The sequence below is a fragment of the Drosophila mauritiana genome, chromosome 3R (genome assembly GCF_004382145.1).
Source record: "Drosophila mauritiana strain mau12 chromosome 3R, ASM438214v1, whole genome shotgun sequence".
Taxonomy (NCBI): Eukaryota; Metazoa; Arthropoda; class Insecta; order Diptera; family Drosophilidae; genus Drosophila; species Drosophila mauritiana.
In genome coordinates this window covers 8,324,490-8,340,358 of record NC_046670.1, presented here as the reverse complement: position 1 = coordinate 8,340,358, position 15,869 = coordinate 8,324,490, and the positions used below count along the sequence as shown (strand labels likewise).

The window sequence follows — 15,869 nt, the reverse complement described above, 5'->3', positions numbered from 1 at the left end:
GATTTATTCGAATTTTTTTATTAAATAATGTTGTGATTAATTGAAATTGGTTGTCTTCCTTAAAACTTGAAACATAGTAAATATTTAAGGAATTAGTCTCATCTCTTGGTTATCTTTTAAAAAGTATTTTTTTTTTGAGAGCAAGAAAACTTAATTGGCGAGGACTGGACGCGTGAGTTGTTTCAATTGGGTAACTGGGACTTTTGATAGACAAGTTAAACAATAAACATGTCTATGCCTATGATATTGGGCTGGCTCTCAAATGCGACGCCAAACCCTTGACAAGGTCAGCTGAATTGAAATCAAATTGCCCCGAGCGACGGGAATGGCAAAACGATCCGAGTTTCGTTTTAATGATGTGCCAGTTTCGGGCTCCTACATGGTTTCATTTACACGACAACTCTTGCGATTGGATCGCTCGATGGATGCCCTTTTATGGCAGAACAGCCCGCTGGCGCGAACTTGCCTGTCATCTGCTACAAATCAGCTGTCATAAGCCCCATCCAATCGGATCCGATCCAATGTGGGTCCGGGCAGCATTATTTCGGCGATTGTTACAATCACTTTCAAAAACCCAACTAACAGCCACACAATCTTTGATAATGATCATTGCCACTTGACAAGCGGTGAATGAAGAAGATGATTGCGATCAAGACCATCGGAAGGAGCAGTGATGCCCATTCCGTTTAGAAAGGAAACAGGCAGCATTAGTGGTTTAATGGAAGGGGGGGAGTATTCAAACATTGATTCAGTATAAAAGAGGAAATTGTTTTAATATATTTCAAAAATCTATTTTAAATTAGAACAGCTTCAGGCTTACGTTACAAAAATTAATAAGTATTCTTCGAAACTGCTAGCTTTCAAATTATCGAAAGGTGTAAAACGCATTTGCTTAAAACTAACTTACATATCTAATATATCTATGAAAGCAAGCCGAACTGAAGCTGATCTGAGAAGTGGCCACCGACGGTCTTTAATTGGCAACTTAAATCCAAGACGCTCGCCATTCACCTGGAGAGGTGGATAGGTGAGGTCGGTGGGTTAGGTGGCAACTGCCAGCAACGCAGAGTCATTAGAATGTGCAACGGATTAATCTGCATGGCTATCTTCGTCCAGCTAAGCACAGATAATTTCCGCTACTTCTTGCATTCGCAGGTGGTTCAACGGGCCAAACAAAAACTAAACGACTATGCCGCCGAAACGTTGGACAGCATTTCGAAGCGATTTTCCCACCTGCACGGCCTTCTCCAGGTGGCCGAGCTGCAGGTCATCGAGAAGCTGCGCGAGTCCAGTTTGCCACCACAATTGAAACTCAACGAAGCCATGGGCCAGCTGAGTGGCTACGAAACTGTCATCGAGGTGGGTGTCTGAATACAGCTCGTAATTCCAGTCCTTTTTAAAATCATTCACTCCGTTACTTAGCGATTAACAAAGAGTTTAAACAGTGGAGTCGGCAACGACATGGCCGTGCCCAGCGACGTGTCGCTAAGCTGGCTGCTCAAGCTCACTTGCGAACATCTTGAGAAGATTCCCACAACTGTGCAGGTCAGCAAAATCGGAGAAAATCCTTATCGGTAAACAAACTATATTTAATAGCTCTATAAAAACATAATAATATTTTATTTTTATTTCCTAGCGTGACCTGTAGTCGATTCATGGACATATCCAACATATTCAAGTGTGAATTTGTGGACCCCAATATACAAGTTTGTTTCAAGACCGACTTCGAGATCAGTCGAAGCCTTTCATCCTCGCCCACAGGAGAAGCTACTTCTTTAACGTCTTCCAGTAGTAGCAAGGAACACTTTAATCCACTTCCTCGCAGAATTTTGAAACTAAAGCAAGCCCCCCAAGTGTCGCAAAGCCAAAAGAAACAGGGTAAAAATGCTACGGTGGCCGCCCAATGCAGTCTAAATTCAACTGCCGCCATTATCGATGAGTTTCCAGCTAAGGATCTAGATTTTCTCCACCACTTCTCTTCATTGGACATCACCAAGCCAAATAAATCGACTGAAGACAGCAGCGAATGGTTCAAGACCGATGCACTGGTTAGGGTGCGCTCCGTACAATCCCCGGAAGATTTCTATGTTCAAGGCATCCATGCCGCCCAGCGATTGCGAGAGGAGCTGGATACATTTACACTTTCGGACAGCTCCTCTGTTCCGCCGACTATCGTGGTGGGCCAGAGCTACATTATCCGCCACAAAGATCAGAATCGATTCTATCGCGCCCTGGTCAGCCAAAAGCTGACCAATGGAAATTTGTACAATGTTTTTCTGACGGATGCAGGCGTTCATTTGAATGTACATTGTTCCGAGTGAGTTTTCTGCATGAATTAGTCAATTTCCTACTGCAATGCAATCCCTTTCAGCTTCCGTGTGGTGCCGGAGCGTCTATCCCACCTGCCGTACTCCGTAGTGCACTGCAGTCTAAGTGAGCTGATGCCTAAAAATGGTGAATCCGAGTGGGATACTAAAGCCAGCGCATTCCTTAAGCAGATAGTGCAGAAGTAAGTTACTCAAAGCGACCTAAAAAATCCAAAGAAAATTTAAAATTAAAAAAAAAAAAAATAAAATTTTAAAATTATAGCAACCCCGTGCGCGTGATCGTCAAGAAAGCTCTTACCTATGAACTGCATGGGGTGGACCTGATCACCAGCAATTACGATACTAACATCTCCGTGCGCGATTCTTTTTTATACTGTGGCCTTGCGCGCTCGCTCCGCGACGGTGCGTCAGCTAATGCCCCTCTATGGCTGCCGCCTGCCCCTAATGCCCTTCGTTTACCCAAAATGATCTTCCAATTCGGTGACGTCTACATGATTCAGATGCTGCACGTGGTGGACCCACAGGAGTTTTACGTCATGCGCCACGACTACGAGAAAAAGCGCTTATTGTTGCAATTCAGTCTACAGGCAGCCATGGATCGCATTAACATAAGCCAATTGCAAAACATATTTCTTGGACGGTTGAATCTCGGTTGCGTGCTGCAGTCGGCTGGTCAGTGGAAGCGAGCTAGCATTGAGAAGATCCTTCCCGACGGTGAGTTATGACTACAATATTGGGACAACACAATAACAAGTTGACGCAACTAATATCATTATGCATTTTCACAGGGTATGTTCTCGTGCACCTGGTGGACGAAGGTCCCAGCCAGAAGGTCTTCTGGGATCAATTGTTTGTGCTGCCTCAGAATTTTTGGGATGATGCTGGGCTAGCCATTAAGTGCTGCCTGGCGGATGTGGAGACCAGAGCACAGCACTCCTATACGTGGACTCCAGAAGCGACGACCCTTTTTAAACAGCTGACCTCGAATCCAAGGCTTTACATGGAAGTCATTAGTTCCACGGAGGATCTGGTCTACGTGGCATTAAATTTTGAGCGCTCCAACTCGGAAACCACAAGTGTTGGAGTACAACTAGTGGCTCATGGACATTGCATATCAAGCGGTGAAAGCAGTAGAATGATTAAACCAACCGCATCCGAACGATCTGTACGTCTTGATAAGGAAACGAAAGAGTTTATTGCACAACAGAGGGTCCAGCCAGTGGAACTGTCGCCTTACCAGAAGCCCGAGCGCAACAAACGAACAACTGTCAATATTCTTTACGTTCGAAAGCCGGATGAGTTTTACGTGACCTTGCCCCATTTCCAGCAAGCCATCAATAACTTGCAGAAGTCGGTGCAGGAATCAGCTGCCGCAATGTACCAGAATATGTTGCCCAGAACAAATTGGAAGGTGGGCGATATGTGTTACGCACGGGTTCAGGCCAATTGCGATTCGGAGGCTTTATGGCATCGTGGAGTCGTAACAAAAGTCATACCACCTGGTATAACTTGCCAAATTGTACGATACCAAGTGCATTTGCGGGATTTGGGTGAGCTGATCGATGATGTGCACAGTTCTTCCCTGGCCAACATCGCTGAGGCGGACATGCGCATTTCAAGCAGCGCAAAGCGTTGTCATTTACACGGAATTCGTCCAATTGGTGATGAATGGTCCAAAGACGCCATTGAATTCTTTATGGATCAACTGAAGGCATATAACGAAATCCACATGACGGGACTCGGGCTTACAAAAAACTCTTTAAGCGTCATCCTATGGGGCTCCCTCTCCAGACTCACTGGACCATTTTCGCCCGCTAGTATAAAGTACGTTGATATCAACAAGGCTTTTCTGATGGCCGGAATGGCAGAAAATCGCGATTCCGATAGCGAAGACCAGCAATCGATGCCGGAAAATGTAAGCATTAACTCAGAAGAAGCTGCAAAAGCCAACGATTGGGAATCCTGTTTAAGCAAAATTGATGAAACTGCTAAGACAAACGACGTGAATCCAATTGAATCGCCAAGCGTTACAGTCGGCTTTGAGCACAACGAGGACATGCCTCCGCTAGCTCTGCTCGAGGATTTAGGAAAGACCAAGAATACAACTGGAGAGACAACACCACCTGCTGGTTGGACTACACGACGAAAGTGTGATAAGTCCGTATTCACGGCAATTGCTACCAATGTGACCTACGAATGCTGCATCTACTTGACTTTGGCCAGCGATAAGCCCTTTATCGAGCATATGCGCAACCTGCTGGTACGGGAATACAAGCCACTAATGGATAAGCAACAGAAGCGCTCTACCTCCTATACTTACGAAGTGGGACAAGCGGTGGTGGTCACCTATCACATGGACAACATGATCTACCGAGGTATAGTGCAGCGCCTGGAGAACAATCATGATGAGTACACAGTCTACTATGTGGATTATGGCAACATGGAGCTGGTCCAGGCGGATGAAATGCTTCCATATGCTCCGTTCCCGGACCTAAACGCAATGTGTTTCCTGGTGGAATTACACGGCGTGCGATCTAAACAAGGAAAGTATTCTTTAAAGGAAATGGATACGGTCCACCTGAATTTGGTCATGAAGCTGAGCGGCGTGCGTATTGTGGATGACGAAACAGTTGGCCCAAATAAGCTACCCTCATGTCAGATCACGGTCGGCAATATTGACATTGCCACCATGATGATAGATTCTGGCATGTCTGTACCTACAGTAAAGCAGACGATCAAAAAGGAAAACAAATCTTTTCATTCCCAACAATTTCTCGAGGACTTTAAAGGATTTGACGAGCTTGAGCACCTGGACTCCGGGAAGGGAGAACTATCAGATAAGGAAGCGTCTCCCATTCAACGTAAACACGATAGCATTTCATCGGTTCAGCAACCACCCACTAAAAAATTCCTGATAGATCACAAGGAGGTAGAGGCCTTTGAGTGTGATCAGGACTTTGATTGTCAGCAAGCCGCAGAGAAAATGCATCTTAACAATAGTTTTTATCTCGGCGAATTTGGTAAGTACGGCAATGAACCAGTAGCTGGGGATGAGCCCCACACAAGTTCCTCTAAAAATATTGATATGGAAGTCTTTGCGAACAACAATGACAGTCAGTTGGAGCCCCTAAATTCATTCGCCACCGAACAGTTGATCCGCCGTATTGCACTGCGTCAAAAGGTAAATACTATTTATATATAAATTAAAATAATAATTTCCCAAAATAATTATTGTATTATTATATTTTTCAAGGAAATAAAGGACAGCATTACCTTTTTACCTATTGACACCTCGACGGTGAGGTCTTTCTACGATCCCAGTGTGAGCTTCAAGACCCTGAGCCTTCCCAACGGAGTAAAAGAGTTCTACTGTACCGTGGACAACGTATTCTCGGACACTGAGTTGCAGATCGCCCCATGTCTCTCGGAGTTCACCAAGCACGAAATCAGCCTGATCCAGGAGACGAGCAATTTGATCAAGGACGCGGAACCGCTGAAGAAGCCGAAGGTGGGTGACCTGTGTCTGGCCCGCTATTCGAGGGACAAGCAGTGGTACAGGGCCATTATCAAGGAGATTCCACCAATCGTATCTCCAAGCAGTGAGCAAGTCACAGTATTCTACATTGATTTCCATGACACCGAAAAGGTTTCGTTTAACCACCTAAAAGTAATGCCCAGTCAGTTGTTCATGTTCCCGTTGCGATCGTTCTGCGTCAAATTGCACGGCATTAAGAGAAACAAGAACTTTAAAGAAAAATCGGTGCGCCAGGCACTGCAGGCCTGCCTCTGCAAGCATCCGCTGGTTTTCGCCCGGGTACACTATCCTCTCAACTATCACCCCAATCGCTCCAATGGCGACGCTGATCTCATCGAAGTGGAGCTTTACGAGAACAGGCACAAGAAAAAGCTAGTCTACCAATCTTTGGTGGAAAATTGGATGTTCCTGAAGAAATTCTAAGGTAAATCCTAATGTAAGCCAGTTTCAGTTTCTATTTATTAATCAATCTACTCCTACGCTACATAAATGAATATGTATGTGACAGTATTACTTCATATTTTAAGTTTCAGATGTTATAAAAAACACGAAATATTATTATTAAAATATAATGACAAACCATTAAAAATCGATGATTTCATTTTAAAAGATCCCTTTTGGATTAAGTTTTTGAAGTTTGAACCGAGTGGTGTCAGTCGTCCAGAGCTAGCTGTCCCGCAAAAGTATAAATCAAAAGCGTTGATTGTTTTGTAATTATCCATAAATTGAATTTATTTCCTTCATAGAATGGGATTCTTTCCATTAGTTCTCATTGAAATCTTTATCGTAAGTTGTAAATATTTTAAAATTGTTTTGTTTTCATTTGTTTGTTTTCGTATTATGATGCATGTACGCATGTATTGTGAAATTTTATTTATACTTAATGTTGGGATCACTTAGAGCTACAAATTTTAACTAATGCTGCAATAAACCATTGAAACAATCCTTTAAAATAGCCTAGAGAAGTTGCAACTACTATAAATCAAAAATATGCTACGTACATCGAAATTTGTTATCCAATATGACAGTTGTGTTCGCTTACGTTCGATTGCTGGCAGAGAGTTTTCTCTTTAATTAGAAAAATACAAATTATATAACAAGTTGTTAGATGGGTGTTCGTTTTCTGTGTATGTGTCCTTCGCTTAGAATGTGCTCAAGTTCTGGAAAAACTCGAAAGTTTTAAGACCAATTTCGGCTAACTTAAATTAACTAGTATGCTCTTCTAGGCATGGATAGATAAATGAATAAACTTAATGCGAACTAAACTACTAAACTAGAAATGAAAAGTATCGCGGCATATAGTATTTAATCGATGTATATTGCACTGAACTAGGTATAACATTTTACTAAAGTGGGTTAGAATCTAAAACCTAAACGGGATTAAAGCGGTTGACGCGAATTGTGATTCGAATCCGGAGGAAGAGAATGGGGAACACTTTCACATTTAGCTACGTTCTTAAACCACATCCAAAATGTAAGATTAGTAAAATGTAATTATTGTGATAATTGTTTCTTGTTGGTTTATTCAACAAGAATTGGCAATCGCATATGTTAACTAAATATATAGTTCGATAGGTAATACTAATTTGTTGTTTTGTTTTGTTGTTTTAACCACAGACACACACAGTACACACATAGAAGAGTCATGAACAACTACCTAGGTAATGATTATATTAAACTTTAGTTCGATTACGATCAGCCCAATGGAACCGAACGCCTTAGACCTCCACCGTGAAGGGATCGCGCGAATGGTGGATCTTCAGATGCTTGTTGTGGTTGGTCTTAGTTGTGGAGCTCTTGCCGCAGATGGTGCACGTGAACGGACGCTCTCCGGTATGCATTCGCCGGTGCTCTATCAGATAGTAATGCCGATGGAAGGACTTATCGCACTGGTCGCAGGTGAACTTCTTGGTGCCATGATGTTCGCGCCGGTGTCGCATGTAATTGTACTTGCGGATGAACTTGCAGCCGCAGTACTCGCACGTGTACGGTTTGATCTGTTTGTGCGCGTTGATGTGGTTCTTGAAGTCCAACTCTCGCACGAACGCCTTTGGGCAGTATTCGCACTTAAAGGGCTTGGCCGTCCGGTTGGCGTGTACCCACGAGTGGATCTTGAGATTCCATTTGGTGGAGAAGCTCTTGCTACAAATGGCGCAATCGTATTGGGGCTCCGTTGAATGCGTCGCCATATGCGCCTTGATGGACGTCTTCGCGAAGATTTGCTTACACATCGGACATTCCATAGGTTCGGCATAGTCAAACTTATCAGAGTGGGCCAGCCGTATGTGTCGACGTAGCGAGTTGGCGTGCACAAACCGATCGCAGCAGTACGGGCAGCACTTCGGCTTCAGGTCGTGCGTTTCCTTGTGCCACAGGAAGCGAGCCTTCGAGGGCAAGACTTCGCCGCAGTGACACACGTACTCCTTTTTGCGCACCATCATTTTGGTGTGGCGTTTGCGGTGTTGCGTCAGATTCGAGTATCGCTTGAACTTTTTACCTATTGTGTGAGTGTATAAATGGAGTTAGGAAAAATATTACAGCCTGAGTAGTCTGAGTAGATAAGTGTTGCTACTACATCAATAGGACTAACTAGATCCATTACATTAACACTTATCGACCCATGGTTATAAATAGTTAATTAATTGAATTACCGCATATCTTGCACTTGAGTGGCGTTTGCCCCGTGTGCATCCGCATGTGTTCGACCAAGGCGCTGCGCACCACGAACTTCTTGTCGCAGACATAGCATCCGAACTCCTTCCAGCCCAAGTGCCGCTTTAAGTGCAAGGAAAAGTTCTTCCAGCGGTAGAACTTCTTGCCGCAAGTAAAGCATTCAGCGGGATGCTCGGTGAGATGGGCGTCATAGAGCTTTACGGACGGGAAGTCGGTACGACAGACATAACAGAGGAATATGGATTTTTCCATAGCCTTCTGCTCCAGCTCGCTAAGATTGTTGCGCTCCTGTCCGAGCTTGGATTCGTTGTAGGCGATGAGCATTCGATACAAAGCTGCTAATTTAGCCGCTGGGGTCGTCATGGCTAATGGCGGCAGCGTGGGCTTTTCATCTAGCTGGTTGGGTGGCTTAATGTCGTCATCTACATCACCGTCGCCATCACCGCCGATGCCCATCAGCTCAGAGTCCTTGACATCGGCCAAAAGTTCGGAATGGTCGTGCATTTGCTCAACATCATGCTTTTCCTGGCATTGCTCCTGTTTTATCTTCACAATGCCATCCTTGGAATCCTCAACCTCACCTGCCTGCATAATCATCTGTTGCTGTGGCGGTAACATCGAAGTATTCATTTGCGGCTGAGTGCAAATTAGACGGCGATTTTGCCGCACGTAGTTGTGTTCGCCAATCATGTGCGCATTACGCTCCTTAAGCTTTTCGAAGATCGCCTCGCAGTGTGGACACTTGTAGAGCTTGCGGCGCTGCGGCTTCCGCTGGGCAAGAGCAGCCGCCTCCGCTGCCGCCTCAGCAGCAGCCCGTGATGTCGAAGCTATTGGTGGACCCGCCAGCAAAGCTGATGACGTACATGCGGAGGAGGTGGCCGCTGTCGGGAGAAGATCTGTAAGATGGCTCCTTCTCGAGCTAGATGAAGCCTCATCATCGACAGCATTGAAGTCAAAACTGTTAGTGTTTAAGAGATTAAAAAACTATTATACCTTGTTGTCACAGATTACAATTTCAATTCTTACCGTTTTTGCTCTCTCTGCTGAGCGCTGAGATCCTGAGCCGGATAATAGTCCTGCCGCCAATCAGGGTTGTAGCCGCCGGAAAACTGGTTTCTGAAGTACCGCTGCGAAATATCCCCATAAACCTGTAAAGAATAAAAATGATACTTAGTTTTGGATTTAAAATGAACGAAATAAACTTGCACTTACCGACTCACTCCAGGAGTTCTCGATGTCGCAGTTGCTTTCCTGTTCGGAGATTTCACCCTTGGCGGGCATCTTCTCATCGGTTCGGATATTCAGACCACCCACCAAACTGCTTTCCGTGCCAGCGCCAGCGAAGGACGACGACGTTGTGGACGCGGAAGCGGATGGCAGGTTGCTACTGCTGCTCAGCTGCTCCCGCTTGCAGGCGTCTAGATCAAGATATTTTGCATCCTCGTCCAAAGCAACGCTACAGCAATCGACGGCCGCTAGGGCGGCGTTAAAGTTGGTTGGCTGGTGGCTGACCACATCCTGGCTCTGATTGGAGGGAGTGGCAGTTCCCGATTCCGCACCACCCTGATTCTGTGGATCGTGATCCGGCTCTTGCTGATACCATGACTGCAGCGATTGGGTCTTGGCCACCCGGAATGTAGCATTCATCGAGTCGTGGTCCAACGAATTGCTGGACGACGAAGCCAAAGTGGCCGCATTGGTGGCATCGCTGACGCCGTGCTGTTGCTGCTGCTGATGATGATGCTGCTGCCTGGAGAAGGGATTAAAGTATGTGGCCGTCGTAGCCGTGGTAGTGGCCTGGTGGTACAGAAAGTTAAAGTCCGGCGGCTGTAACGTGTTCTGCACCTGGGCTGCGGTGGAGGTGTAGGAAGACGACGAGGATATCACAATCTCATCCACGTCCATGTTGTTGTCCGGCAGGATGTACTCCTCTCCCGGCTTGGCCGGTGCTTTGGAACAGCTGCTACTGCTGCTGGCGAAAACTGAGCCAGCCGAGGGAAAGCCTACACTGGCATTAACCACAAACGTTGTGCTCGACGCTGCTAGTGGCGGCGGCTGCTTGGAGTTTGCAAACTCCAGCAGCACCCGGGCATCGTCATCGTTCACCGCCGAGTGATGATGCAATAGTTTTCGGCTGGCGGTTAGGTGCTTCTCCAGAATGCTACTGCTACTGCTCGTCGCTGGCGCCTCCAGGGTCTCACTCTTTACTTGCACCAGATCTCTTGATATGGATGGGTTGTTGCTGGGGGAAGATGGGGTGTCAGTCTTTTTTGTTGTCGTCGCTGTCGCTGGTGCTGTTTGTTTTGGTTTGATGACTAATTTCTTAGGCCCACGATGCTGGGCGGGAGTGGAAAAGCGCTGCGGCAACAACGTGGTGGTCGCCTCAACCTCGACTTTCATGGGCGGCGGCTGGGTGAGATCCTCGGGAGACGTTTCGGTCGCCGTTGCAGATGTCGACGCAGCAGCCGTGCTTGCCATTCGAATGACGCTGGTGGTGCCGTGCTCAAGGCTGGGCTTTTGCTCCAGCTCGGCATTTGCGGCCATTGCCACGTTGTCGTAATCATCCAGGGGCTCTTCCTTCTCCACCTTGACGAGTGGTATGGGAGCCACAGCGGCAAACGGTCGACTTGCCCCAATGCGACTGGAGGCTACGATGTTGCCCATCAAATCGAGGTACTCATTCATATTGAGCGGAACATCGCTGAGTACTGTGATTCGATTCTTCTTGGACTTTGTAGTGGCGGTGGAGTTCGAATTGGAGGCGGAGTTGGACGCGGAATTGGAATGATTGTCCGCCAGATTGGAGGTGGAAGCTCCAGCAGCAGCGCTCGTAGAAGGAGCCGTGCACAATGGAGGTGGTAGTGATGCCGCCGCATTTAGCTGCTCCTGCTTACGCTCTTTTTCCAACTCACTCTCACATCCGCTGCTCAGGCTCATGAACTCCTCCTCGTCCGACATGCGCTTGGAGCCGCGCTTCGGCTTCGTCTTACGGGCCTTTTTCGTTGTCTTGCTCATATTACGGCTGTGGCTGTTCTCCTCCCGCTCATCGTCACCGTCTTCTTCCTCGGGCGGAACTTCATGCTCGTCCTCCTCCTCTTCATCCTCGTCATCCTCATCATCATCGTGTATGTGCAGAACACTCGGCGGGGATTGATAAATGCGCTCGATCACGGAAAACTCGCCGTCTTCCTTCTCCACACACTCTACGATATGCTTCGGTGTCTCCTGGACAATGAAGTCACCATTTTCCCGCTCAAGGTAGTGTGCCACCGGTGATTCTGCAAACCTCAATACCGAAGATGCGGTGGTGGGACAGGCCGGCGATGCGCAGGCCACAGCCGCTGCAGCATTTAGCAGTGCTCCAAACGGTGAGTTTGTCTGACGATTCGCACGATGACCAGATCCCGATGTCGAGGGGTTGTTGGAGGAACTGCAGCTACTGCTGACCCCTAATCCGTAGGTCTGCAAGCTCGGTGGCTGTTGGTGACTCTGCTGGCTCGGCTGCGACTGCTGCTGGTGAGGATGCTGATGGTGTTGACCTTGAGTTTGCACTAAATTGTGGATCTGCAACTGTTGCTGTGCCGATGGCGGTGGTGGGGGATTCAGGAATACTTCCGTTTGCGGTTTACTGGGCTGCTTGACAGCTGCAGTTGCGTGTGAAGTTGAAGCCGCTGATGTCGTCGTTGGTGCCAGGGCTAGGCTGTGTTGCATAGCCACGCTTTGGGACTGTGGCTGCTGTTTGTTTTGGTTGTGCTGAGATCGGATTTGACTAATGGCGGCTCCATAGGCGGGAGGTGGTTTCTGGTGCGATTGCTGCTGGGTCTGCGGTGGAACACCCGTCTGCTGTTGCTGCTGCTGCGTAAAAAGCTGTAAAGAAATTTGAGTTGTTTAGGAACGGATACAAAATTTATATAAGCATAAAGGGTACAAGTGGGTATACGTTTCAGATCCCGAGATTTGTATTATGTCTGCTTATACTTTTCGTAAATAATATAAGCCCTTTATTGTCAAAGGAATCCTGCATTAAATCTTGATTGCAGCCTTTAAGACCAGACAAATAACTTGTGCTACTCACCTGCAACGGCGGAGGTGGGGGCAAAGCTGTGGCGTAGCTGAACTTCAGAGCAGGCTGATGCTGCGGATGCTGTTGCTGTTGCTGCGGGGGCTGCTGCTGGTGTGGAAAGTGAGCCTGCTGTTGATGGCTGGCGAGGAAGTGCTGCTGAGGCACCTGCGGAATCACCAGACCGGCTGCTGAGGTGGTGACACCACGCCCAAAGCCCGTCGTCTGTGGCTGCTGGTTGAAGCGGTAATCCGGAGTGACCTGCGCTGGCTGGTACAAAGTGGACACGCTGCTCGTGGTGGGATGTGCGGATGTGCTGGCTCGCGCCTCAGTTGTGGGCGGTGAGCATTTCAGTGCTTTCATCGGTGGATTGCTCGGTTTGCTGCTGCTGAGGCTGCTGCTGTTGCTTGCTGAGGTGGAGGTGGGTGTGGAGCTGGTTGTCGAAGAGGCGGCTCCGTTGGAGCAGGCCGCCACGAGGGAGGAGGATAGCGGTGGTGGTGCTGGTGGCAGCACAGGCGCTGTTGCTGCTGATATGGTATTGGCCACGACTGGCTTGACATCGCCGCCAGACGGTGGTGATGAGACGGCCGGTTTCTCATCAGCACTGGCTTCGCCGCCGCTGGATCCACCTCCTCCAGTTCCTCCTGTCAGCATGGCGGCAGCAAGAACGCTGCCCATGCTGTTGCCACCGTTCCCAACGATCGTCATCTGCACCAGCGCCTTGATCACCTGCTCCTTGGGATGGGTCTCCAAGTGATCGGAGAGATTCATGCCCGCATGCAGGTACAATGTGCACACGGGGCATTGGACACTGTTGTCGACCATGATGACGATTTTAGATTGTTCTATGTGTGGCTCCTGCCTACTCCTGCTCCTGCTCACTGGCTGCTCCTGCTCTCTGGGAGCCTGGCTTCTAGTTTTCTAGTGCGACGGATGACTGGCGTGGTTGCCCTTCAGAGTCATAAAACAACGTATTTCCTTGGCTTGGCGTCCATCTTGCTCAATCCTCTGATTCGACGCGGCTGAGCTGCAATGGAGAAAATAAAGAATGTCAGAATGTTGGTGCCAGAAATCAATGTACCAGTCCCTGGGCACATTCTGCGCTCCGATATCAACGTCTTCGGTGAAACGATACCCGATATGCGAAGAATGCGCCGTCCGGCGATCCAAGTGATCAAGTGTCCACGGAATGCGTGCAGCGTAATCTTAACAAACTCGGCTTTATACAAAACCAATCCATTATTATAAAGAGGATACTTAAATAATAAACCCTATTTTCTTTATAGGAAGGCGATTTGGATTGAAATACAGGAGGAACCCTGTGCATCCCAACAGTTATCCGCTAATCACAATATAAAAAGCATTGCACAATTAGAACCACAAATGTTTTACTATCGGGGGTAGCACAAAATAATCAGTAAAAAAAACGTTCGTTTGAAGTTTCTTGCAGTGAGTAATTTCTTTAAAAGAAAACAAAATAAAAGCTTGATAAAAATAAAATACTTTAAACAACGAGCACATAATGATTTTGGTTTACCAGTAATTAGTCTGTTCTTTAGATAGCTACCAAAAAAGTATAATTTATATTTAATAATTGAGGATCCCAATTGATTAAAATGAGAGTTTAAAAGGAATTCCGACTGGAACAAAGCAGACTCAACAATCACCTCAAAGTCAATTCCCCATTTTCAAAATCAGAGGTGCCATTTTAAATCGATTCTATTGATTTACTAAATCCATGTCTTGTATTCAAGTCCGTTCATATTAACCTCAACAACATAGGAGCAACATAAGAATTCTAATTAGAAGGTCCTGCTTGGGCAGTGGAAATGGCGGATTGGAATGCCGGCCGCAGTTGGGTGAGACAACTTCTGGAGCAGCTTTTTTCGCTCGGGGAGCCAGAGCAGCAGGAAGAAACGGAATCAGAATCGGAATCGGAAAAAAAGAGGCAACGACCCAGACCCAGCCTGCTGACGAGTTATTGGCCGTTCCTCTGGTTTGCCTTTTGCTGCTTGCCTTCTGCGATAACTTTTGCTTTTATTTATAGTCTGTCTGTAGACCAACATTCGCTTGGTTCTTTTTTGGGATTTGGCCATCTCTGCAAGGGTGGCTCTTTGTTTTGGGGGCGAAGGACAATGCGAGGGCTGCACATAAACAGCGGCAAACAAATGTCTACGTCTGTTGCTATTGATTTTTCCTTTGCCAAAGGTTACACACACCACGCACACACAACACCCACATGCACACATGCACACACAGACTGTCGAAAAATTGAGGAGCACACGGTGCGTAAATGCATTAAGATTTATTCCAGTATCCCAGTTTGCAGCAACAACAATCGCAGCCAACCTTTTTTCCAGTGTGCACGCGCGCGTGTGTGTGTGCGTTAATGTCGCTGATCTTGCCACTTATTGTACGATTTTTTTCTGCTGCTTATTATTCACATAATTACAGACACACACAATTTAAAAATGCACATATTTCCGCTTTTGTTCACCAGCCATTGCCATCGATTTCGTTTTCGTTTCGTCCATGGAATGGAATGACACTTCCACAAAGAGAGGACGCCAGCTAATTACCAGTATCGATCGAGAGAGAGAGCGGCTGAGAGCGTATCCTTGGAAATGTAAAGAGCGTGGTGCACCTGCGGCCGCTTAAAGATGAAGAGGAAGTGGAGTTGGAGGAGGAACTGGAACAGGAGGACCAGGAGCTCCTGGCTCTCTTCTCTTCTTCTTTTTCTCGTTCAATGACACAGAAATCTTTCCTCTCGTCTTCCGCTTTGTGCGCTCCTTCTTCCAATATACAAGCGAGCTTTTTATATGTGCGAGTGCGAGTGCGACTGCGAGGCCATCGCTGCGTTTATCTCCCTCTGTCTGTGTGTGTGTGCGTTGTGTGTGTTGGAGTGCGTGTGGCTACACACAAAGTAAAATTTTCAAGCACGTTTTTCATCCACTTCGAGCCGTTTTTTGTCTACTGCCGCATAGAAAACGAATAAACGCCACTTTCATCTACACTTTGGTGTACAATTCGTGCATATTGCTGCACTTTTCACTATCAAAAACCGTTTAAATCGTTTTCACCTTGCGACAAGAAAAATTACAACACCAGGCGTTGGAGTGCTGCAAAACGTATGCGGGCTGCGGGAACTTACAAGCACTAGCATTGATGGTATTTATAGCTAAGCAGGGCATTTAGCTATTTTCTCGCTAAATACGGCGTTTTTAGATGATGGCAATGGTTGAGAGTCCCAAAAATTAGACTAATACTGTTAATT

General features: G+C 46.9%; 2 protein-coding genes across 4 annotated transcripts in view; one reads left to right on the top strand and one right to left on the bottom strand.

Annotated features, from left to right (window-relative positions):
- LOC117143088 overlaps positions 1 to 6,454 on the top strand; it is a 54,696-nt gene extending 48,242 nt beyond the window's left edge. Inside the window, exons 4-11 of one of the 2 annotated variants that reach the window (XR_004459595.1) lie at positions 1,156 to 1,359; positions 1,423 to 1,574; positions 1,637 to 2,317; positions 2,372 to 2,509; positions 2,590 to 3,041; positions 3,116 to 5,347; positions 5,442 to 5,508; positions 5,581 to 5,671. Coding sequence is in view for 1 of the 2 variants with exons in the window: in XM_033307565.1 (XP_033163456.1) it covers positions 1,156 to 1,359; positions 1,423 to 1,574; positions 1,637 to 2,317; positions 2,372 to 2,509; positions 2,590 to 3,041; positions 3,116 to 5,508; positions 5,581 to 6,285 (4,725 nt within the window). In the remaining variant the exon portion in view is untranslated. Of the gene's footprint in view, positions 1 to 1,155; positions 1,360 to 1,422; positions 1,575 to 1,636; positions 2,318 to 2,371; positions 2,510 to 2,589; positions 3,042 to 3,115; positions 5,509 to 5,580 lie in introns of both variants that reach the window. The other variant, XM_033307565.1, reaches the window with a different exon arrangement.
- A 902-nt stretch (positions 6,455 to 7,356) lies between these two features.
- LOC117143089 lies at positions 7,357 to 15,728 on the bottom strand. Of its 2 annotated transcripts, none has more exons than XM_033307566.1 (6): positions 15,676 to 15,728; positions 12,611 to 13,622; positions 9,748 to 12,402; positions 9,562 to 9,683; positions 8,514 to 9,493; positions 7,357 to 8,359 (listed from the first exon to the last, which is right to left on the bottom strand). In XM_033307566.1, the coding sequence occupies exons 2-6, from the start codon at positions 13,418 to 13,420 to the stop codon at positions 7,581 to 7,583; spliced, it is 5,346 nt and encodes a 1,781-aa protein (XP_033163457.1). In that variant the 5' UTR covers positions 13,421 to 13,622; positions 15,676 to 15,728; the 3' UTR covers positions 7,357 to 7,580. The 2 variants fall into 2 exon arrangements, with proteins under 2 accessions (XP_033163457.1, XP_033163458.1); XM_033307567.1 differs by having other exon boundaries at positions 15,175 to 15,705.
- Between the last annotated feature and the right edge of the window lie 141 nt (positions 15,729 to 15,869).